The sequence below is a fragment of the Centruroides vittatus genome, unplaced genomic scaffold (assembly GCF_030686945.1).
Source record: "Centruroides vittatus isolate TY-2023 unplaced genomic scaffold, ASM3068694v2 contig_377, whole genome shotgun sequence".
NCBI lineage: Eukaryota > Metazoa > Arthropoda > Arachnida > Scorpiones > Buthidae > Centruroides > Centruroides vittatus.
The window spans coordinates 3,144,918-3,171,083 of NW_027122198.1; the positions used below are offsets into that span (position 1 = coordinate 3,144,918).

At 34.6% G+C, this 26,166-nt stretch overlaps 2 protein-coding genes across 3 annotated transcripts in view; one reads left to right on the forward strand and one right to left on the reverse strand.

Annotated features, from left to right (window-relative positions):
• Positions 1-1,852: 1,852 nt before the first annotated feature.
• Positions 1,853-3,546, reverse strand: LOC136975698 (CD151 antigen-like). Of its 2 annotated transcripts, XM_067270798.1 has the most exons (6): positions 3,404-3,546; positions 3,143-3,334; positions 2,997-3,071; positions 2,551-2,655; positions 2,252-2,437; positions 1,853-2,193 (listed from the first exon to the last, which is right to left on the reverse strand). In XM_067270798.1, exons 1-6 carry the CDS (start codon positions 3,461-3,463, stop codon positions 2,062-2,064), a joined length of 750 nt encoding a protein of 249 aa, XP_067126899.1. In that variant the 5' UTR covers positions 3,464-3,546; the 3' UTR covers positions 1,853-2,061. The 2 variants fall into 2 exon arrangements, with proteins under 2 accessions (XP_067126899.1, XP_067126898.1); XM_067270797.1 differs by having other exon boundaries at positions 1,853-2,437.
• Positions 3,547-4,072: 526 nt separating this feature from the next.
• LOC136975674 (HORMA domain-containing protein 1-like) overlaps positions 4,073-26,166 on the forward strand; it is a 185,771-nt gene continuing 163,677 nt past the window's right edge. The window contains exons 1-2 of the mRNA XM_067270779.1: positions 4,073-4,134; positions 15,169-15,313. Coding sequence (XP_067126880.1) covers positions 4,090-4,134; positions 15,169-15,313 — 190 coding nt within the window. The 5' untranslated portion in view covers positions 4,073-4,089. The remainder of the gene's footprint in view (positions 4,135-15,168; positions 15,314-26,166) is intronic.

Here is a 26,166-nt window from a genome sequence, read left to right on the forward strand (position 1 = left end):
CGCGCATTTTGGTTTACAGGCAATTAGAATGAGGAAAATAGACGGGGAAAGATTAGAAATTAATTAGATTCCCAGTAAACTTTGTCTGTGATCAAGGGGATGGGTTTTCAATATTTCAGGACACGGGTTCGAAGTGTCTCGTAGATTCCCTTATCCCGAGTCGTAATTAAAAAGATGACGTTTTACGTACGATGAGACGGGAAATGACATCTGTGAATTGTCTTCGTTTTTATTAATCGAGAATCAAAATTTGCTGAAGAGGTTTGTGTTTTAAGTAGTAAAATGAAAAATAATCCAATAATTATTCATCCCGAATTAATAGCTAAAATGTATTTTCAGAGGATTACCGGGTTCAAAGGATTAACGGAACTTTTCTCTCGTTTCTAGTCAACAAAATTTCCTAACGACGAAGTAAACACCGTTTCTCGCTCGTCCGTACGCATTACGTTCGTCGTATCGTTACGGCAACTTCCGGTCCCTTTCTCAAAAGGGGAATGGGGGAAAATCTATTGTGGAGGGTGGGAAAAAGGGGGGAGGACCGTGGCGTTAGCCATTTTGTCTCCTCGCTTTTGGCCTTTTCGACGCCCGCGGGTTTTGAAGAAAGAATCTATTAAAGGTAAAGTAAATCACGCAAACAATAACGAGACGGACGAGAGCCCATTTAATAAGCCGAAGCGGGAGGGGAACCAAACACTTAATCTTCCTTTTTTAAAAATGAAAAATTGTTTAATATTGGGTTAGAGACGTAAACACGAGCGGCCAATATTCACACGCATTCATCATCTCGGCGTATAATTACTGTGACCGCATCTCCGCCTTATCTCCCTTCTCCACCCACTTCGATTTTCGCCCATGGGCTTCTCGTCGTCGACAATCGCGCTTCCTTCCTCGCCTTCTCGTCTCCCGGGTGCGCGAGGCACGAATTCGAATGAGTGTTTACTTGTATTCGATATTAAAAAACATCGAATTCCGAAAATTGGGCATTAATAAAATATGGCCGGCGAGTGCCAGCGCGGGTTCGCTTTAATAATGCATTCGTTTCCATAAATCATTTTGCTTAAGTGCATCTCGCGTCTTTCTCGGACCGGAAGAGAAATCGAGAGTCCCTTCTTTCGCCCTAGCACCCCGCTTGTCGTGACGTCACGGTTACTTTACCCCGGGCATTAATTTACTTTATCCTTTTTTTTTTTTTTTTTTTTTTTTTTTTTTTTTTTTTTTGTAACTCTTTCCGCCCAGTGGGCACTAAGAGGGCCTCTTACAGCAAGCCCATTATGGGTTCGGCCAGGCCCACAATGGGCGGCCGGGTGGTGAGGGACGGGGACCGACATATCCGAACGGACCACCCCCCGAAAAATTCCTGGGGATTTTTCGACCCGTCCGGATTCGATCCCGGGTCCCCCAGGGCGGCAGGCTGCTAACCTTGACCGCTCGGCCATCCGGCCCTACTTTATCCTTAATTTATTTATGAAGTCCGAATACGTATTCTGGTTTGAAATTCAATTACACTTTAATTTTTATCTATTTGTTTACAAAGACTAACAAATTGAAAAAGAAGAGGAAAAAACAAGGTGGAGTGGCATTTCCCAGCTCCCATCGATGAGAAACGCCTCGTTACTTATAGTAGAATCGAACAAAATGAAATTTCAATTATAAATTAGAGATCCGGAATCTGTAACGGATTATCCGGACTCAAAGACACTAAAAACGACCATTTTACTAGTGAAAGGTGTGTATTTCATTATAAACACTCGAAAATTAACTCGAAACCCTACGTATTTGACTTCACGCGTGTTTATGAGACACACTAATTGTAAAATCAAACGGAAGATTCAAATTTGGGAATAGTGAGGTTTATGTAGGGAGAATAAAGGAAACAACTGCGTCGATGACGTAACTAGTGTTTCCGTTGATCTCGTTAGGCTAACTTTGGAGTGGGTTATCGATCGTCCGAAGCGAGAAGCAACAGGCTTTGATCTCTTTGTGTTTCGCTAAAAAGTAGCATTCTGATTAACCCGGAGGACGTAACGCAAATAAAAACATGAAATGTTTAATTGCGAATACTCAGCGCATGATCCACATGAGATAAATTGTGCAGACGATTCCTCCAGAAAATAAAATGACAAAGGTACTGCTCAGCAGCACGAATAGAGTTTGTTTGATTTCTGCCCATTTGATCAGCAGGGGCGAACATCCCTGTAAAGTGTAACGAAGTAAATGAAAGCGGAAGAACGGCGGAATACAGAACACTTACGTAAATGTATATTTCCAATTTGAAGAAGACGTCTCTGTAAGGAGGCAGTCCGGTGTTACACGCGTTGAAGTTATCTCTGAGGCAACAACTAAGGGGTACTACCGCCGTGCCGTTTCTTCTTCTTTCTTCTATCCACCACTTCGATCCCACCCAGTCTAGGTAGTCCCGTTCTCCACAACATTCGAACTGAAATTGAAAAATCGGTGTTATTTTTTCCGGTTCACTTTCTCGTACCATTTTTTCCGATTAATTCACCATCTGGCGCCATTTTGCCCGGCTAATTCGCTTTCTCGACTTACGTTTCTTTGGGTCACGTCCATAGCTTTAGATGAGACTGTATTCTTCTCTTCGGAGTAATAGCGAGTTACCGTCGCTCTCGTGAAGTTTCTTATGTCACCTTCTAACTGTAACAAAGTACCGAGTTTCATATCCGATGAAACTCAATCCTCATTTTTCTCCTTATCTGGAGAAAAATAAAAACTGAGGCCATCTTGTAAGAGCTTTAGGACTTAATAATCTTCGAAAATTTAGAATTTATTATCAATTTTGCCAATTATTGTCATTGATAGATAGCAGAAGAAGAATAAAATCTCCACCCTAACTGCTGACGAAGTTTGCTTCTCCTCATACTCACGTGCTATGAAGAGGGGCAGAACTCCACCGCTCGACACATCATAACACTAACACTAAGCAAAATGCTACTAACTTACTCATTACCGTAATATTTGCCACTAAAATTACTCACCGTTTTCTTCCAATTGAAGAGTAAAATCAATGTCAAAATCTGCAAAGCAATTATAAGAATGGAGGCGACGGTGTACTGTAACAAACCGTATAAAATGTCCATTTTTAAAAGTTTTGTCACTCTTAAATTTCGAATATTATACCCACCAAGTAGAGAGCGATGCGTTCGATGTCCAAAGCTCCCCAGCAACCGATCACTCCAAAAAAAGTCATGAGAATGGAGCAGGACAGCAAGAGTACGAAGGAATGGCGATACGAAATGTTGTTCACCATAATTTCTATAATATCTTCGTCCGATTGAGTTAGGGCGTAGTAGAATAGAACCATGACGGAGACCGACTGTAAATAAGTAAATTTTTAAATCGTTCTCCACCTCTATATCTATGAATTCCAGTTACTCTTTCATACCCAATTGACGGCGCTAAACAGAAACACGCAAATTCTCAAACATTGCGCTTGGTTCACCATTATCGCTCCGAAATCGAATATACAAGTTTAAACTTTTTTTCTCATTTTAACGCAAAGAACGGAGTAAGAAATAAATTTTCAAATTTGCTTACGTCACAGAGTAAGGCGAGCGTAGCCAACTATTTTAGATATCTATGAAAATATTTTAAAATTGTTTTCTCACTAGTTTGTCTTAGTTAATAAATTTAAATTATTCCTCGATTTGATTATTATAATAATTTAAACTGTAATTTAAAAAAATTATTTAATCAAATCTCAAAGTGATGGAATATAATGTGAAGAAGATAAAAAAAATTATTTTAATGTGCAGAAAAATATATAAATACGTAAATTATAAAGCGAGATAATTAAATTAGCAATAAAATATTATTATTTAGTAAGTAATATACTGTAACTCTATTCTTATTTTCTCATAAATATATTGGCCAACAGATGGCAGTTTAAAAAAAGCAGACGATTTTGGAGGAAGGTTAGTTTTTTTTTCGAATTAACAATTAATTTAAGTTTGACATTTCGGAACTTTTAAACGGACAAAGTACTTTGTTTAGCTTTTTTCTATTTAATTTTGTTACTTGTAGGAAAATTAAGTGGAAAGTTTTCGGTGTTTATACGAAGTTAGTTGTGACATGAGCTGCGTCGCTCAGAAGATGAAGCCTGCAGCCGCTTCCAATGTAAATATATTTCTTTATTTTATTTATATAATAATAAGAATTTAATCACTTAAAATTGAATATTTCCATTCAAATTAGATCTAACTAGGAAAAAATAATAAATAAGTAAACCTCGCACTCTTTTACTCACTTTACGACGACTTTCTGGAAATCCTTCGTAAAGCGAGCCGAAGTGATCGAGGGTGAACTGAACTAATGTTTCCCAATATATACTTTAAATTACGAAATATCGCACGCAAATGCCCAACCAAAGCATCTCGCACTTAAATTTGGTGTTTAGAACAACTTTAATTAGAAATTCGTACCCGTCGTTAAAACGGGAATGGTAAAACCAACCGCCGTAAAACGAGACCTACGGCGTAATTCGTTCCAAAATACTGAATCCAAATTTAGATAAATTAGAGAGTATATTTGGAAATTACAATTTCTCATATCCACTAAAATATGAGAATTATGAGTTTGTTTCGAGAATGTAATTGGACATAAATTCATATATAAGTTAATAAAAATATAATTATTTTATTTAAAGAATTTTCATCATTTTTATTACTTTTTTCACATTTTTTTTTAATTAAAATTCGCACCTTAAAGAAACTATAGCAATATAAGTTTTGGTTAATGTTACCTATGGTTCCAAAACGGCGGCTCGTCTTTGATTCCAGCAAATAGAAGAAAGGAAACAGTGGGGACGCACGTTCTAACCTAACCTATTCTATTAATTTTGTTGGTAATAATTATGGAAATTTATTAGATTAGGTTAGCTTAGAACGTGCGTCCCCACTGTTTCCTTTCTTCTATTTGCTGGAATCAAAGACGAGTCGCCGTTTTGGAAACATAGGTAACATTAACATAAGTTTTAATAAGACCTAAGTCACCTAACGGTTATCACCAGCAAAATTTGAACAAAAAAGAATATAAATGAATTTAGAATATAAAATTTAAATCGAAATTACTAAATTAAATTAAAAATAATCAACAATAAACATTAAATTAATAAATGAGAGTTGTGCCATATCGAAAATTTGTCCAAGTTAGACGTCGTAAAGTGACTTCCGAGTCTTTGCTACTGTCCTGTTAAGGTCGTTGACGGATCTGCTTCGTCCCGCTTGACTTGCACTTAATTCCTTTATATACTTGAAGTGTTGGAGATATACAAAGTTAACAGAAACAACTGTGTTAATTAACTACGTGATGAAAACATTTTATCAACCAAACGGCCTGGAAGTCGCTTTACCAGGACTGACTAGGACAAATTTTCGATGTCACAACTTTTAATTTATAATTTAATGTTTATTGTTGATTATTTTTAATTTAAATTTAAATTTTATATGTTCTGTTTTTTACTTTAAATTCATTTACGTCCTTTTTTGGGTACCCTTGTTTGTTCAGATTTTGCTGGTTGGATGGATAATCGTTAGGTCTTCCTCGATTGTCGAACACGTATCAAATTAGGTCAAAAATGTTTTGAATTATTAAATATACTGCTGGATTTACAAGATGCACTGTTTCTTTTGTTCCTTATTTTCCAGTTAGATCTTATTTGTCTATTAAAGATTACATAATCTTAAAAAACTCGTATAAATCTGAACATGTATTTTATGCAATATATCTTTTTAGGTTTATTATGAAGGTTAAAAGTATTATATAAATTTAATGCAGTATATGAAATTATTCAATATACATTTACTAAAATTAATTAATTTGTTTTAAATATAAACATATAAGAAACAGTTTTTTAATGTTGGAAATTATAAAAAGTTTTTGCTACAGTTTGAGTTCTATTATTAAATTTTTAATTATCTGAACAAATTTATCAACTGTTGAATGACTTAATTCTCCCATTCTGTTCCAGTATGGTAATAATATAGTAATCACTCAAACATCTTTATAGTGTGAGTGACTTGCTATTTGCATTTTCAGTTAGAAATTTATATTTGAGAACAAGTTTTAAAATATTAATTAATAAAGTAATACATTCAATTTTAATAATGAACAAAATCACTCAAATATATTTGTTCAATATTTTCTTTAATTCTAGAGTCAAAATTTTCATAATTAAATGACATTAATTATTTAATTGTATGATGTTAATTGTATACATTTAACATTTAACCAAATCTCATTACTTAATGTTTAGTTACGAAGAAATTCAAACTTTAATAGTTCAATTTTTTTAATAATTGTTAGAAAAATATAAAAACAAATAAAAGTGTATATATTTATCATTTGTTTATAATATGATCAAAATAAAAAAATGAATCAAATTTATACTCACATACAAAATTTTACTCTGGTTTTCTATATTACTTAGTTACTCATTATTTAAATAAAACTGTCTAAAGCAAATATACCATAATTGAATTTAAGTGAATTAAACTTTATTTGTTCATATATTATAAAATTTATTCTAGATTAAAGTATGAAATGGATGTAATATTTTTACATATTTATTTGTATTGGGAAGCATTCATATATATAAAGTCAAAGTAGTCATTGCAATTAATTTAATAAATTAAGCAGTACACTATTAACAGTTGTAACAGTTTTAGAAAGCATTTTTGACCTGGTTAATGTGTCATCTTCAGGCATAAAAGAATATAAGCTTTACAGATGAAGAGAGTTAAGTAGATCGAAAATGCTTGCATTTTCTCAAACTGTTACCCATAGTTAAATGTGTATTGTTTACAGTATTATACTGATATATACAGTATATTAAAAATTTGTTTTTTGGTTTACATATAGATACTTAAATTTTTTTGTAAAAAATTTAAGTTCTTTTATCACAAAAATTGTCTATAAACTAAAAGCATCAGCCTGATGCTATGAGGGATCTAGATTAGAGTCCGGGTCAGAAACCCAACAAAATTTTATAGGTGTGTGGTGTTCTATAAAAGTAAGGCAGTACGGTCTGCGAATGAAACGTACAGAAAGGACTCTGCAACGACTACAATAATAGACAATGTCCCTTTATTCCACTTAGAACAAATAAGGTTTTTGTATATATTGCTTAAGTATCAATTTCCCTTGAAAAATTTCTTTTTTTCAATAGATTAATTGATTTAACTTCACAGTTAGTTTAACCGTAGTTATTTCGTCTGTACCACATTTCATCAGAGACAAAGACTATTGGGTTTTATTCACATTATTTTTTTTAAAAAATAATGTGAATAAAACCCAATAGTCTTTGTCTCTGATGAAATGTGGTACAGACGAAATAACTACGGTTAAACTAACTGTGAAGTTAAATCAATTAATCTATTGAAAAAAAGAAAATTTTCAAGGGAAATTGATACTTAAGCAATATATACAAAAAACTGCACCATTAACGTCTAATACTTATAGAAGGTTTTTGTTGTTAAGGAATCCCAACTGACTTACAATTCAAGGTGTTTCACACAGGGGACTCTCTGTCCCTAAACAAAGCACAATGGTGTGTTAATTTTCAAGTGCGTAACAATCAGTCCCTCGTAATCGCGTGACTAACCTAACTTAAATCTAGCTTAAATCTAACTTAATATTAAGGGAAAATAAGAAAGATAGGATAGCGGAAAGGTAGATGAAATGAAAGGATGATTCACCCGGGGTTTTCTCTTTTTTCGGCGGATACGTACTTTGTGTAGGATCTGGGTTTGACGATAGTGGCTTTCTTCACTATCCTTTCTTCTCTCAATTATCGGGGTTCTCCAATATGCCGGTCTCTATATTTCGGTTCCTCACTAGACTATCGCAAACTTCTTTCCTCTCTCGGAAGTCACGATCGAGCCTTGCTCTTTTCGTCCGACTCTCTTTGTGTCTAGTTGAAAAGTGATCTCTCTCTTAGCCACTTTTTCCCCAGGCCACACTACATGCTATTGTCTCTACCGATTCTCAGAACGCCCAATCCAGCCCCACGGCGATAACAGTCATCTTGGAAAGTTTAAGAAAGAATAGACAAAGGAAAAAAAGAGGAAATTGCAAAAATAAGATAGGATTATAACTATATACAATAAAATATATATATACAATATGGCCGACAGTCACAGGTGTTCTTTCCTAGCTACGTTGGCCATTACTACGTTGCTGCTCCCACTGTTGGCTGGCCAATTTCATTATGGATCTTGAAGAAAGGCTCTCTTAGTACTCACAGGGCAGAAAAAGTAAACAAAAATGTACTGATAGAATGAAAGTTTACTAATGTAACAAAAATGATAGTTTCTAGATGGTTTTTGTAAAAATACTGGATTCTTATAAGTATCAAATAAAAGATAAATTTTAGAACTGTAAGTACCGTATTTTACGGACTATAAGACGCGCCTGAATTTTGGAGGCAATTTTTCGAAGAAAAAAGTGTGTCTTATAGTCCGTAAAATACGGTAATAGAATATTTTACTTAAAGCTGGACATCTCCCATGTCTAAATTATAGTAAAGTGATTTGTCTAATCTAATCTACCAGGTTTATTGAAAAAGTATATTTATGTTAAATATTTTAAACTTAAGTAAAATATATAGTAATAAAATTCTTGAGACTTGAGAAATATAGAGGGTTGAGTCAGTTAATTTTGGACATTTTCTAAGCTCTGTGGATGTTCCTGTACTGTTCTTCCACCATTAGTTATGTTGTCAAGCCAGAACTATCTGTAATGAAGTTTCCACTGTAGTTTCCGGAATCTCTGTTGCAGAAGTGACAACCTCCTGGTATAATTTATACAGTGCTGTAACAGTCATGAGACATCTTTTTCAGAGTTCCTTTTTAGCATACAAAGCTGCAGAAATTCAGTGAGGCATCTAGAGATTTAACAAAGATGGGTGAAAAACAGATCATCTTGATGTCAGTCTCAACTGCTTTCCTAATGCAGACTTTATAGCATGGCTAGATGCTTTGTCTATATAGATCCACATTTTTAATGCTTTCATCCCATAAATGTGTGGAATTTCCAGTTTGGATAGTGGGTTCATAATCTTGTTCTGAAAGCAGGCTATGTTATCTTCATATTTCATCCAATGAATGATGTTCAGTTTGCCATGAACACAATAACCAGCTGCTATTATAAAATCCTTTAGAAAATGCTCTCTCTACTGACTGACAAAATTAGAATGATCCATTGCCATTTTTCCCTGTAGTAAACTGATTGTGACTTGTTGTGTCACCCATCTACACCCAAGATTTATATAGTGTGACTACCCAGTGTCACCTCACCTAGCAGATATTCTTTGTACCACTTTCTTGCATTGGTAAAGCATTCTTTGACATGGTCAACATGAAACAGTATCTGGTGTACTTTGTGCCTATGCTCAATTCCAAGATTCTCATGAATGATCTGCCCCACAATAGCTTGTGATATTTTCAACATTTGGGACAAGCTTTGTGTAACAAGATTCTTATTGAGGACACAGATTCAGATTTGTTAGATCTTTTCTAATGAATGAGATGGCTGGGTATGATTTGTTTGCTTTTTCTCAGGATGCTAACAAGCTTCAGGAGGTAACCAGTTACGTGAATACCTTTATTTCAAACATTATTCTACCATGGGAAAAGCTATATTTGGCATCAATTATGAAAGTTTACACCTCAATATTCTGTTATTTTTGTTGTCATAATTATGGTATTTTTCAGCAATACTGCCAACAAAAAATTCTAGAATGTTGGCTGATTGTAGCAAGTGCATGTAGTTCGATTGATATTTGCATAACAAATTGTTCAATATTAACTGACTCAACCCTCTACAAAAAAATCATATTGTTTCCAAAGAAAAATACATTTTATAAGTTTTTGAATGAAATAATTGTTTATTTCAGGTTATAGCTTTTGAATATTTAGATTGTGTGTGTATAAATCCAGTGGCATAGCTAGGGTTTGTGCTGCTCAGAGTGGTGCTTGAGTTTCCTGTTCCATGAAAAATATAACATAATACAGTAGACTCTTGCTAATCTGGCCTCTCAATTATCCAGTCTGTAGTGATTTGTCACTAATTATGTGTATTATATATGTTGTGGGAACTGCAAAGATCCGTAGTGTGAAAATTCGCAGGGGTGGATAAAATTGATTACTACAAGAGACAGACGAACAAGAGAGGCACTTAGAACTAATTTTATTTACAAAAATATATATACAGTATTTCCATAAACTTGGCATATAGGCAGTACATGGCAGTTTACACAGAGTCTTTTGGCAAAAAAACAAAAAAAAAAAACTAAACAAATCCAATAAGCAGTTTAAAAATGTTTACTGGGTGATATTGTAGTCCAGCAACTATTTCACTTATCAGAATTATATACTGTGCTTCACTAGTCTTTTCTCCGATGTAAATGGATTACAAAACCATAAATTTCCTTCAACACGAAAAAGAAAGTTCTCCTCAGTGTATACAGCTCCAAGGCAAGACACACTTCCATGAGCCAAACACCAGAAACCAGAATGACAAGTTGCCAGTCCCTCATACCATATATACCACCCCACCGCCAACACAGTGCTGCCATACAAAACATGCCAAAAAAGTAGCAAATAAATAAATAAATAAACAAAAAAAAATATTTTACAATTACAAATAAAAACTGCACGTACAGTAATGGAAATGATAATTTACAATATGGACATCAACAACCAACAATCATGTCATAGGTAAGAAAATAAAATAAAGTAAAAGATAAAACAAAATTAAAGAAAACAAATTTTTACAAGATGACAATAGAGACCGACAATTATACAAGGATGACACATTGTCCTTGTAAATGATTGTACTCCATTGTCATGTATTGGGTTTTACTGTAAAATTAATTTGCTGATGAGTATCACATCTTGTAAGGTGTCCATACCAGTTGGTGATTGGTCTGTTATTGTTCACATGTGATTAGCACGTGGTCTGTGTGGTGGGGTGTATAAATGTAAGGGACACCACGTGAGAGTACCTTTTCTCTGATGGCAACTGAGGAAGTCTTGTAGTCTTGCCAAGGAAGAATAGAAGAAGAAAAGAAAGAAAAAAGGGGAACCTTCATTCTGTGTTCTAGAGTGTAGGTAAGACTTAATGGATTGGGCAAAGAAGGGAATCCAACTGCATCATTACGAGGACAGTATTAAGTGTAACGGTAGTGTTGAATCTGGAAGAGGATTAAGGATTATAATCAGTGGGCATGATCATTTCCCCAGTTGACGTTAGATACGTGTATAAAAACCCAATTTAAGGGATGCAACTGGAAGGTTCAACAAGCTCATGTGGAAACAGGAGTTGTGTACCATGTGGTGAAGAGGGAAGCCCATAGGGATCAGCTATTGTCAGCCTTGTAATTGAGTGTATTAGTCCTAATTAAATGCGTTTTTTTTTTGTGTTTTAATTTTTAGTACCAATTGTTACGTGGAGGTTGTTTATAGTCTGTGCAGTTTTTTTTTTGTATTGTGTGAAGGGGCGACGGAATACCCCATCGATTGGATAGCAATTGTAATTGAACCTCAGAATATATATTGTTTACCAACCATTATTCTGTGTCCTGATTTATTAGTGTGCGGCACTTCATCATCTTACCCCACATCAATCTGTGTACTCTGGTAATTTCACAGAACTACAAGTCTCTGGTTGTGATATAAATAGAGAATGTTATGTGGATGTGATGCCACTTATCAAAACTAAAACTAAAATTTCACGTGTAATGTTTCAGTTTTGATTTTAAAGTGTGGAAAGTGGTCAACTACTTGGCATGGTAACCTTCAATTATGGCTTCAAAAAGAAAATATGTTATGTTAGCACTCACGCAGAAATTGGAAATATTGGAGAAGTTAAAGCAAGGTTGTTCCCAAAAATCCATTGCTACTGAGTACAACAGTCATGCCACTATTTATGACATAAAGATGAAAGAGAATCAATTTCAACAGTACATCAACCATATGGACAGTGAGTTGGAAAAACAAAAAGATATGCAAAAGGGCAAGAATGATAAACTTTTGCAGTTGTTTACAAATGGTTTGTGTGTAACATAGTAAAGGACTACTTGTCAGTGGTCCAATAATCAAAGAAAAAGCAGTGCCATTTAACAAAGAAGCAGATAGCAGTAAACTGTTTACAGCATGTGATGGCTGGCTGGAAGAAGAGACATGGTGTGTGGCAGTTGACAGTCACTAGGGAAAGTCAGTCAGCAAATGAAAAAGATATGAAAGAGTTTAAAGTGAATATGGTGAACATGATAAAGGTAGAAGAACTAACTCCTGCTGCAGTGTACAATGCTGATAAGACTGGTCTCTTTTTCAAAATGCTCTTTTTTTGAAGGGAGAGGTTTGCTTATCAACCCTTGCTGACAAGAATGAAAAAGAAGCTTGTGGGTATAAACAACAAAAATAACACATCTCACTGATGACATGTTGTAATGCCAATGGGAGTCATAAACTTCCTCTCCTGATGATTGAAAAGCCCAACAGTCATGATGTTTTTAGCACAATGAGATGAGTACATTACCAGTAGATTATTGTGCTGAAAAGAAAGTGTGGAAAGACTCAGAAATTTTCTCTACATTTCCATGATAAATTTGTATCAGCTGTGAAGTAAGAACTGAAGGAAAAGAAACTTCTGTTAAAAGCCATCCTCCTCATTGATAATGCTCTCAGTTATTCCTCTGACTTGTCTCTAAAATTAGGTAATATATGGGCTGTTTGTGTCACTCATCTACACCCAAGATTTATATAGTGTGACTACCCAGTGTCACCTCACCTAGCAGATATTCTTTGTACAACTTTCTTGCATTGGTAAAGCATTCTTTGACATGGTCAACATGAAACAGTATCTGGTGTACTTTGTGCCTATGCTCAATTCCAAGATTTTCATGAATGATCTGCCCCACAATAGCTTGTGATATTTTCAACATTTGGGACAAGCTTTGTGTAACAAGATTCTTATTGAGGACACAGATTCAGATTTGTTAGATCTTTTCTAATGAATGAGATGGCTGGGTATGATTTGTTTGCTTTTTCTCAGGATGCTAACAAGCTTCAGGAGGTAACCAGTTACGTGAATACCTTTATTTCAAACATTATTCTACCAAATGTAGTAGCTCTAATCCAACTTATGGATCAGGGAATTTTAGAATCAGTTAAGTGTTGCTATTGTCATGCAATTCTTTCCTCCTATTGGACGAATGTGAAAATGATTCTACCGAAGCTATGCCGAAAGTGTGGAAAGCAGCCAACATGCATAATGTTGTTTTCCAAACAACAGAAGTTAGGACATTGTTGAAGGTGCTACAATAATGAAGTGTTGGAAAAAAGCATGGCCTTCAATTGACACTGAGTTGGAGTCTGCATCAAGGGATAGTGAGTCAGTCAATTCAGAATCATTTCCAGATGCTGTGTTCATTGATATGTTCCACAAGCTTCTAGGAGGAAATGAAGTTGATGAAGTGGACGTTACTAATTGGTTGAATGGGGAATATTGTGAATTAGACCAGGCTTTAACAGATGACAAAATCAAAAGTGTGCAGGATTAAAGTGATGAGGAAGAGGACATCATAGGCAGAGAGAATGAAGATTTCTCACATGCGGCAAAATGCCATATTAATGTATATATTAGATATAAGTTTAGTTTTAAGTTTTCTTTCTTCTTTGTTCTTCCTGTTGTTTTCTCGAATTTTCTATTACATTTCTTCCTATGGGGGTAACCCTTTCCACGAACCAGGTTAACAATGGAAAGTGAAGGCCCTGAGGCTACTAGAATGATAAGAAGGTTCATTCTTGGGTCAAACTCTTGGTGAAGGTAGACGTGCGAAAGTTATGCTCCTGCTCGTCGTCTAAAAGGATAAAGGGAGAGAAAGAAGTGGCCTACAAAAAGGGAAAGGACCCCACTAACCTAGAGAGAGAGAGAGACAACATCCCTTGTATAAAGAGAATCTTTGAAGAGATCTGAAAAAGATCAACAAGAAACGATTTAGAGTGGTTCCCCACCAGAAGATTGTCAATACCAAACAGAGAACCCAGGTATTCCTTATAACCTCTTCTATCATACTAAAACTTCTTGCTATTCTTCCTTTCCTTTTCAGTTTATAATTTAGTGTAAGTTAGTTGTAAGATTACAAGTCCATCTTTTCTTATTTGTCGCAAGTGCGTTCTTTTGCTCTGTATTTGCTCAATTCCTCGCCCCAGTTTGGGATATTGTATAACATTAAGAGTTGGAATCCGAAAGAATCTTGTATATTGCTAATCACGTAAAAAAAAAATAATTGTTGTTATTTTTTTTTTTGTGTACTGCCTCTCGTGGACTATTGTACACTCTTATGACTATCACACTCCAAAGCTAACATTTTCTTACAGTACATAATGCAACAACCAGACACATCCAGTACTGATATAATGCTTGTAAAGTGATTCTGTAACAAAGCATGCCATGAATGAGCATTTTCAGTAAAGCAAATAAAAATCTGTGACATTTTTTGAAGTGATTACACTGAGTAGAAGATGCAACATTTTCAATTGTGCTGTATTATATTTTAAATTTCTTTTACTGTATACAAATACTTTTCTCTTATTTGTTTTTTAAATACATGTGTACTAGAGACAGTAAACATGTAACATTAAGTTTAATTAATAAAGAATTAAACTGATGTCTTTTATATCTCAGTAATCTGGCTCTTTCAATAACCCAGCATTCCTTTGTGCAAGGAATGGCCACTTTAGCAAGAGTCTACTGTACAGTACATATCAAACATACTTAGAAAGTGAAAACAGTGTATAGTCATATGGGTGGAAACCTAAGATAAAATTAGGACATGGACTGTTACCAATGTTCTTATTAATTAAGCAAAACTAGGTGCTTAAATAGGCATGATAGTCAATAAGGCAGTTTTCAATAGTACAAAGTCCTTATTGTTGTTGGAAATTTTTGACAACAAGCAGTGTTTTTATGAAAAAACAAAATTGTGTATGTGTCTTATATTTTTCTAGTATCCTGATAAAAAAATTTCCTTTTTGTTGCAGTAGACCAAAAGTGTCATCTGGGGTGGACCACTCTCCTCTAGCTATGCTGCACTGTGAATCTCTTTAAAAAATGATTTAATCATAGTAAATTAATACTCTATTTCAGTGGACTGTTACATTTCCTAATGAAATTCAAACTGAAACTCAATCAAATGTATTTATAAAGAAGCTGATTGCAGTTACAGTATCCAGTATTACTTATTTACGAGCAATATTTCCTGAAAATGCTTTTGGCGATAGAAGTATTGAGGGTGAGTTTAACTTTTTAAATGAAATTTTCTGTTTTCACATTTAATAATAATCAAACTTAAATCTATAATTCTTAAATTGTTAATATTTGTAATACATTAATGTATGGTACCTACATTCAGTAAAGTGAAAATAAATTATAGTAAAAATTAATTCAACTTGAAAATGATAGTTTTATTGATAGGGGCTATACAGTACATAAGTTAAGTAATACAGATTTGGATGGGTGGGTATGCAGGTAATAATGTGTTACAAGGGGATGGAGGTGTTTACAAAAATTTACATTTTTTTTTTTTATTAATTAATACTAGAGTTTCTCAACCCTTGGGTAACAGAGTAATTCATTTTTGTTTCTAAAACATTGCATATCAAACCATTGTAAGTTTTTATTTTCTCAACACAAAGTTGAGTTAACATCAAGCTCAATATTCAGAGGGTCATGGGTGTAGCCAGGAAGAAGCATGGGTGGGCATGCCCCTCCCCAGAAAATTACAGTGCAGGCCCTCCAGTTAACCTGGTGCCCCTCCCCAGAAAATTACAGCCTCTACTAGGCCTCCCATAACAAAACCCTGGCTATGCCAATGCAGAGGGTATTCAAATATTAGGTTCTCGTTACACTCAGACATTTCATCTTTTTATATTATGTATTATGTATTAGTCTAATCTGCAAATTTTCCTATATGACAATCCTACCATCAGTAAACAATCAAAAATACAGGGAGAGAGGAGGTGCTAGTATGTGAGAGGTTACTCAAATTTTCATGTTGCAGTTTTCTACTGGTAGGAAAAACTTCATTGTTTGGGGCAGAGTCCACTGACTTTCATAACTCTTCCTTTGCACAGTCTTGTTGTTGGTCACCTTCATGTTCTTCCTATAATGGCACCGAAAATAAAAGAGCGATACTCTCTTAACCACAAGTCACTATATACCATCTCCTGCTCCCCCTCTGGCAATAACAGGTGATGGAATATTCTAGAAGCTTATAAACAAAGGCTTCATAATTGACAATTTAATTTCATATACAGAAATGACGAGCAATTGTCACACCATAATGTTTGTCATCATGTTATACATTGCACATGAAATTAATATAATAATGTAATGTTGGTACCCTGTATTTTTCCTTAGTACAATTAAGAGGGTTGATCAAGAATATGCATTACATACTTTTGGGGATGGGTATGTGTGATGGCATTATGGAGGCTGGAATAGTAGTTAAAAAGTTTAAAAATTGCATTACATGATTTATGGACAATCCTAGGTTGGAAACAATCAATATCAATGAAAAATATTGCAAAATTGATATTGTCAAAAAATAAGGTATAAATTTCTTTCAAAAAATTTAGGATAAATTTCTTGCCAAAAAATAAAGTACAGAAAAACATTAATGACATTTTGAAAGAGAAAGGTAGAATATGTGGTCATAAAAGGATGCCATTTGACAACACACTAAATCTTAAACAAAAAGTAGAAAAGTATAAATGGAGATAAATAAAACATTTGGAAAATAATATAAATGCTACAATACTACTATTTATTCTTTATTTTGCATTTATAAAGAACAAATAAATAATAGTATTAAATACTGTTTTTTCTTTTTAGTCATTGTTACATTTTTCCTAAAAGGGAACTTTATTTTTTAGTCATCCTCTATGCATACTAGCAGTAATTTGTTTTAGGAAAAGAGCACTAATTATATGCTACAAGTAAATACCATTAGTGTTCTACTCAAACTGGAAATTAGCAATTCTGCATAAAAAAACACATTTTTATTGACAAAAGTGTTTTACTGTATTGGTTATTATTGCTAAATTTTATTTTTATGTTAATTTTATTTTCATTATAATTGTTGTTGTTATTTTCTTGTCTTTCTCCCCCATCTATATTTGGAATATCATTTCAAAATTGCACTCATTCTATGTAGAATGAAGTCCCATGGTTTGAATTATGAATCAGTTCCACAAAAAAACTGCATATTCCAAAAATGGTTATACTCTATATATTCTAATGTTTTTGAAATTTGTTCCAAGATATAATTACAAGATCTTTTACTTTATGTTGTCAGTCATAATTCAGTTTCTGTTTAAAAATCCTTCTGTTTTCTTCTTCCTTAAGCTGTTAATGTCAGATGTTTTCAGATGTAGCTTCAATTTAATCATTAAGATGGACATTCTTACATTAGCAGTTCTGCTAGTGAGAATCTGTTTATCAGTGGCATTACGCTATAACTATGTATTGCCTTGTAACTATTGTTGCTTCTCTTTAAACTTCATTTGATAATTTTACCACTGCTTTGACATATTCATTATTTTGAAAGAATTTGGACTTGATATGTGTTGAAATCCCTACTTATTCAAAAAGTCTTGCACACATCTTGAAGCAAATTTACATCTACTTTTACATAAATGTAAATTTGCTTCAAGATGTGTGCTATTGTTACTATACATCAGGCATGTCAAACTCATATGATATTGCGGGCCACATGGTCTATTTTGTATAAGTCGGGGGCCGCATGTTTTCAATGTTCAAAAAATTAATAAAACACGGTTTTTAGAATGATTATATTATGTATTTATTAGACTTAATGTATTGTATATTATATGTACAGTACATAGACATTTTATATTTCATATCATTTTTTAAACTTAAACTATAAATATTTTATATTTTTTTATAAAAAACAAAAATAAAAGTTATAATAAAAAATAAACAAAATCACAGTTTAATATTATTTTTTAGAAGATATTTGACAACGTTTTTCACAAAGCGTGTCATCAAAATTTGGTTGAATATATTGAGCTGATTCAATTTTTAAAACTGATGATAAATGTTGATCGGTTAACCTCGACCTTTCTGAATTTTTGTTATTTTTCATTAAAGAAAATAGTTGTTCGCATAAATAAGTGCTTCCAAACATAGCCAGTGTACGGGTAACAAACAATAACATTTTAGGAAACCGATCTACAGATAAATATGTATAAAAATCTGGAATTCCAACATCCATATATTTTTGCTTCAGGAAATTATCACATAGGATTTCAATTAATTCCATTTGTAAGTTTTCATCAACAGTTTCAATATCGATAGATAGAGGCAAAGTAAAAAGACGAAATTGTAATTCACAGCTTTTAAAATCAGAAAATCTTCGATCGAATTTTGTTTCTAACAATTTAATTTGGTGAGCATATTCTGTAAATTTTAAATTAGGTGATTTAAGCAATAGATATTGACAGCTTTCAAAGTGAGACAGGTTTTCTTTTTCTATTTGTTTTCGCCAAAGTGATAATTTTTGTTTGAAAGTGTTAATATTATCAAATAGCGTTGTAACAACATGATTTTTGCCTCAAAGCTTAAGATTAAGTTGATTAAGATGACTTGTAATATCAACTGAGAAAGCCAGGTCCTTTATCCATTGTCCATCTTTTAATTAAGCACATTTATAATTTTTTGTTTCCAAGAAAATTGTGATTTCGTCCAGCAATGTAAAGAATCGTTTTAGCACTTTATGACTCGAAAGCCAACGAACGTCCGTATAATATAGTAGATCAGTGTATTCGCATTCAATATCTTCCAGAAATGAAGCAAATTGACGATTATTAAGTCCACGTGCTCGAATATAATTTACAATTTTGGTGACTATTTTTAAAACATGTCCGATATTTAAAACTTTGAAGCGCAGTACTTGCTGGTGAATAATACAATGAAAATGTTCAAAATTATTATTACCATGCTGTTTGCATGTTTCTTTTAATCTATGCAACAACTCCTTTAGTAATACTGGTCGTGGTAGGTGCACCATCAGTTGCAAGACAAACCAACTTTTCCAATGGTAACTTACACTTCTTCAAAACTTCCATAAGTGCATCAAAATATCAGCTCCAGTGGTTGCATTATGCGTAGGAATGATTTCCAAAAGTTCTTTACTTATTTTTAAATTATCATCGCATCCGCGAATAAAAACGGCCAGCTGATCGATATTTTGAATATCTGTACTTTCATCAATTGCAATAGAGTAAGCTTGAAATGTTGATATTGTTGAATTATGCTGATTTCTCAAATTATCGGCTATTTCATCAACTCTGCTAGCTACAGTATCTCGACTTAAACTTACACTTTAAATTTTTTTTTTTTTTTGTTCTGGACATAATACTTCCGCCGCTTTAATTAAGCATTCACTAATAAATTTGACTTTGGTAAATGGTTTCGATCTGCTTGCGATTAAATGTGATAATATATAACTAACTTTTACAGCAGCTGTATTGTCTTCATCAGATTTAGTGAATACACTTTGTTGTTTTTGAAGAAGTGATTTCAATTCTGACAATTTGTCTTCACGAAGTTTTGCAACGTATTGGTCATAGTTTCTTTTATGATTTCTGTCATAGTGCCTTTTAAGATTATATTTCCTAGGAACTGAAATAAGGTTTTTACATATCAAGCATAATATTTTATTCTCGTCTTGGACACGAAAATATTGCAATTCCCATTTTTCTTGAAAATTACCATGTTCCTGTGCAATTGACCTTTTCTTACTCATTGTTCTTGAAGTTAGTCAAATTTGAAATACCTCTTTTCAAATTAAACAAAACGTTTATGACAACTATTTGACGTTACATGAACTTACAAGGTTTACGAGATTTACAAATCACAAAAATTACGACGTTTACAAAGTAGATTTACACAAACAGTCAAAGTTCCAAAAGTCACCATTCCTAGATCCGTCGAAAAGACACCTTGCAATGTATACTTCGAATACAGTTACTCGGAAAACTCCTCCCGTCACTCGTCATGCCAATAGTAGACGAAACACCTTACGGTAGAGCACACAAACGTCTGCCTTGAAGTTCCAGCAAAAACTTGACTTTGGCACCAAAACCTTTCCTTTTATATGGATTGTAGAATCGCTGATGGACTGATCAGCGTGTAGCAGTCTTCCACGATGTTCGCCGGCCAATCATCATTCGTAGATTCAAAGCCGCGGCCGTTATCCAACCGTCTTTCGTAGCGTTGACCAATTTGAATTGGTTGGATGAAATACGAAACGAATAAACACAAAAAGGGTGGGAATCATACAGTTCAAAAAAGTTCAAACTTTCCACTTCAAGGGTCAAAGCTTGATATTTAAAAATTTGTAAAAAGTCTCGGGGGGTCCGCAACCTATGTGTTGACGGGCTGCATGCGGCCCGCGGGCCGCGTGTTTGACATGCCTGCTATACATGATTTCTGTAATACTGTGATGTGTGAAGATGGATTTCTGTTATAAAATTATTTTTTCCTTTTAGACTTATCAAAAGTGCTAACTCTGGGTATCGCTAATTAATAGATACCACTTTATTTCTAGTAGGAGCAAGTTCACCATGATTTTCTACCAAGGTTTATAAGGGAAACATTAATCTTGGTAGAAAATGGGTCAATAAGACATTAGCATTCATGTCTGTTCTTTCTTTCTTGATTGCATAGTTGACATTTTGTAACAACAGTTTCAATATGTTTTAATCTTCTGTGCCACCATATCAATTCTTGAGTTCATGTTATGCATTTTATCATTCTCAACTAACCTTCATGAATTTTAAAAGTTCTTTACATAAATCATAACAGATATCAAATCATATGTATTAAAATCAAACGGCTTAACTAAATTCTATGTGCAAATATAAAAAAACAATACAGGTATACCTCGCCTTATGTCGGTAATTGGTTCCAGGAGAGGTGACGTAAGTTGAAAAATGATGTAAATCGAATTTACTTGTGTAGTTTAGACATAAGTCGAAACTACAGTGGAAAACGCCAATAATGAGCCCTTAAAGGCCGCTAAATGAGATGACAACACAGAAACACAGATGTTTTCATGTTTCGTTCTCTAGGATTTAAGATGATTATATTAACATTTACTGTAAATGTACATATTTTAATATGATTTTATGTGCTTTTAATGCTTTTCTAGTGATATTACGACTTCAGTATTTGTGGCGGATGGATGTAAAATCAAATAAAATGACTTAAACTTGATTTTTATTTTTCCATATACTTTTTTGACAGACGACGTATAATCGAGAATGACGTAACTCAAAACGATGTAACTTGAGGTATACCTGTAATAATAAAATACAAAAATTAAAGTGTTAATAAATTGCTGAACTACACCAAAAGAAACAGTTTTGCCAATATATTGATGAACCATAAATATCATATTTATTAATTATCAAAATAGTTACTTTTAGTTTTATTATTTTCTGTTTAAAGTTTTTTTTTTTAAATTAGCCATTTTTCTCATCTATTCTTTTTTGTATTCTTCTAAAATGTAGCTGCACTTAAATTAATTTTCTAAATTAGATGGAAAAGTTTAATTGCTATTATTGTAAATATATATATTTTTAGATACTTTATTCTCATGTAAATGATGTTTATCTAAAGTTATATTAATGGTTCCAATCTATTTTAAGAATAGTTTTCCATTTATTGCAATTGACTATAATTTTGTTAAGAGTATAAGTTACAGTATTAATCTGAGGATAGGCCTGTTGAAATCAATGATTGAAATTTTTGTTAAATGCTGTATGACATCATTACATACAATGCATTGTGTCATGGTGATGATTTGTAAACATTTTTCATTATGACCCTTCAGGGAGCCATTGGTGATGGTGACCTTGTTTCACTTTTCTCGTTTTAGCACTGACTTTCCATGAGTCAAGACAGTGTAATCTTTGTGTATTCTTTGTTTCTTTGTTACATAACCAGTTTACGTGAGTCCAACCAGTTTTTACTAATCTCCGACAAGCAACATCTAGTCTAACAGGTTATGGGCCCAGTTACAGTAACAACTAATTAAGCATAAGGAGGAAATAAAAAGGTAAATTCAAGAAATAATGTACTGGATATAAATTTACGTAAGAAGAATATTCAGCGAGAACACGAAAGACTTCACAATAATGGATAAATGTTATGTTGCCATCACTAAATTAAACAACAACAAAACTATCACATTTGGAAATATAAGATGGAATTGCTATTGATAAAAGACAAGTTATGGGATGTAATACAAAAGGAAATACCTTCTGATCCTGACTCATCTTGGTTAACAAAGGACAGAGAAGCCACGATAAGCCTCCTGATAGAAGGCAATTGTTAGCCGAGTATATGAAATAACAAGACCCTGAGAGTCGCTCGGCTTTGATAGAATAAAAAAAAAGGTTTATTAATTTCAGCGAACATAAATAATTTACAAAGAAACGATTACACACACTTACTAATTACTAATACAAATACATTTGGGACTGCGCGTAACAATGTCATCAATTAGTCCCCGCGTGCCGACAAGACAAAGAACTTATTCTAACTTATATCTAGCTTAACTAAGTACTGGGCCCTAGAGAAAGATAAGGTGGAAGAGAATTAAACAGAGATGATAAGACTGAAAATTGGTTCGAAGGGGTGACTGGCGGTAATAAATAAGAAAAAAAAAACCTCGGATCCGTTCCTTAATAACTTTCTTTGTTTCTGTTCGTCCCGTTTTTCTCTCCCTCCGAAAAATCTTCCTTCCTCTCGCTCCTGTCCTCCTATCTCCTCTGACGTAACCCCTCGACCCCTCGGTGTCACACCCTTTTTGTTTTTATTACCGTCCAGGCCACATGTGTCGACTAACTACCGCGTGGTTAAGTAAATAGAAAACGGAAGTAAAATTGTTACTACAGGAAGATAGTATAAGGAAAGTAAAGAAAAGAAAATAAATAAGGTTTAATAAAGCCACATACGTCCCCACCAAAAGACATATTAACAATTAACAGAAACATTAATATGGAGATACACAACCATTAATGGATGATGAACTACAGTTCATCTTCCAAAGTGAAGCCGGCGATAGTCCACTTTCTGCCCCCGTAAGTTATACGGGTGGGAGATATTACCCCTCTGTTCCAGCATGGTCTCATTACCCGAATCCTTGCGGTCTCCTTGATGCTGCTGGTTATGTTGATTATACCTATTGTAGCTCGCCCGTTGCGCAGTGGGTAGGTGAGGGATGTCTTCTTCCTCTTCAATCTCCTCGATCTCTCCGGATTGTGATCCTTCGTGTCCAATTGGGATGTTACGCTTCCGTCTAGGCTCACGGAAGTTTGAGAAGCACGGTTTTAGTCTGTCTATGTGTACAACAAGTTTTTCCTTTTTATTACAATTTTCGATTTCCGCGTTAACAGGCCCCAGGAGGCGAGAGACACGGAAAGGACCTAAATATTTTGGAGAAAACTTGCCTTGCTTCTTCCCTTTCCTTAACATCCAAACTTTCTGCCCTACCTCAAAGCTCCTCACCTTCCTCCCTGTGTTGATGCGGTTACGGTTAAGTTTGTTACGGTTGCGACTTAATTCGTATGCCGATTCACGGATGCATCGTAACTTATCCATAAGGAAATCACGGTACTCCCGAATACCCGGGTAGTCATTTGTCTGTTCAACAGGGAACGCATGAGGGAATTTAGGATCAAATCCGTAAAGAAGAAATGAAGGTGACTCACTAGTAGAGGAGTGTGTAGCATTATTATAAGCGAACACAGCAGTCTGTAAGAAGGTATCCCAATTGTTGTTGCTGCCGCCTGATATTCTGGCCAAAAGGTTACTGATGGATTTGTTCACACGTTCACAAACTGAGTTCGAACAAGGGCGATATGATGTCGTAACATTGTGCTTGACGGTAAGGATGTTGCACATTTCATTAAAGATGGAGGACGTAAAATTCGTGCCCCGGTCAGAGATGATGATCTCGGGACTGCCATATCTGCAGACTATCCTTTCGAAAAACACATTGGCTACAGAGGCCGCAGATTGGTCCCTTAAAGGGACGGCTTCTGTGTATCGAGTAAACATGTCAATTATGGTGAGAATATAACGATTACCCTTATGTGTTTGATTTAAAGGGCCAATTATGTCGATTGACACCTTTTGAAACGGATAATTAGCGACTTCCGTTTCTTGAAAGGGGGCTCTTCCTTGATGTAAGTTATGTTGTTGGCAAACTTTGCAGAACTTCACGAATCTATCGACGAGTTTTTTCATCTTCTTGAAGTAGTAGTAACGGTTGATCAGGTCACACGTTTTTTCTTTGCCGTAGTGTCCGGCTAATGGTGATTCATGGAATGCTTTAATTACGTCATTAATTGCTGTTTCCCCTACACAAACACGCCTCCATTGACGTATTCCAAACCGTCCCGGTCGTACGTGGACTAATACATCACCATCTACTTGATACTCAGGAAGTATGCCACTACTCGGGTAATCATTGTAAGAGGGTGGGAATTTAATTAAATGATTTCTCATTGGACCAAAAATTCTGTCCCCAATCTGGGACTTCTTTACCTTTTTCCACAACTCTTCACTGATGCAATTAATGACATCGCTGTTTGAGGGGGCTTCTTCTCTACTACCATGTGGTCGAGACAATAAATCAGCCACTGGGTTACTCTTCCCTTGAACATGCGTAATGACCAAATCAAAATTAGATAATTCTACGGCCCATCTCATGAGGCGGTTATTGTGATTTTTCATATTTTTCACAAAGGTTAAAGGTTTGTGGTCGGAAAGCACAGTGACCTTCTGACCAAGAATAAGATGTTTAAAGTGGCGGAGGGCTAAGATTATTGAGTAGCATTCCTTCTCGATAGTGGAATATTTTAGTTCGGGCCCACGGAACTTCCTACTAAAGTAGCCAATGGGAATGAGTTTCCCTTCGCTTTCCTGTTCTAAGACCGCACCAGCCCAGGTATCTGAAGCGTCCGAGTGCATGAAAAAAGGTATTTTAAAGTCGGGATGAGATAGCACAGGGGGTTTAGATAATAGTTCTTTAAATTTTTCGAAGCTTGATTGGCACTGGTCGTCCCATAAGAACTTTACATATTTTTTAGTCAGATATGTAAGAGGAAGAGCAATCTCGGCAAAGTTTGGGATAAAGTTGCGGAAGAATCCCACCATTCCGAGGAAACTCCTGACGTCTTTCACATTACGCGGGGGTTGGACTTCTTTAATCGCATCCACGTTGCAGGGATCAGGTCGTATCCCCTTACTATCGATGATGTGTCCCAGATACCGCACTTCTTTCACCATGAATTTCGATTTTTTTGGGTGCAATTTCAAGTTGGCTTTGTCTAATATAGAGATTACCTCCCTTAGGAGTTTCACGTGATCTTCAAAGGATTGGGAGAACAACACAATATCGTCTTGAAAGACGAAACAATTGATATCTATGAATCTCCCCAACAGCCTAGACATGGCGTATTGAAAATACCTCCCGCTATTCTTTCCACCTTGCGGGAGGCGGCACATCTGGAATTTTCCCCAAGGAGTAGAGAAAGCAAAGAAATGACGTGTTGATTCATGTATGGGTATCTGGAAATATCCAGACTTTAGGTCGATTACCGAGAAGAATTTGCTTCCCTGAAACTTCGTTAAGATCTCATCCACACGGGCTAGAGGGAACTCCTGGGACTGGGTTACTTCGTTAATTCTTCGTAGATCGAGAGTAACCCTTAACTCGCCGGACTCCTTCGGGACAATGTGAAGGGGGGAATTCCATTCAGAAGTACTCTCCTCGCAAATCCCCGCCTTCAGATATGAAACTATCATTTTCTTTAGTTCACTCAAATAACATTGCGGTATTCTATATTGTTTTGTATTAATTATTTGGTTACTCTTAATGATAGGTGTATGAAGAAATTCCTTAGTACCGGTCAAATCTTCTATTTTCCGTGCGAAACATCCGGGGTGTTCATTAAAGATACGCTCCACTTCCTTTTTTTCGTAGTCTTTCAAATGGGATAAATTAACCTCCATCGTATTATCGGATTCCTCCCTTCTGAATCCACAACA

Excerpts from the sequence above, each read along its gene's own strand:
- LOC136975698 (XM_067270797.1), bottom strand. The coding sequence starts at position 3,463 with ATGGTGAACCAAGCGCAATGTTTGAGAATTTGCGTGTTTCTGTTTAGC. Across the intron at positions 3,072-3,142 it reads AACGCATCGCTCTCTACTTG|TACACCGTCGCCTCCATTCT; the intron begins GTGGGTATAATA and ends GGTTTGTTACAG. Across the intron at positions 2,438-2,550 it reads TGGACGTGACCCAAAGAAAC|TTCGAATGTTGTGGAGAACG; the intron begins GTAAGTCGAGAA and ends TTTCAATTTCAG.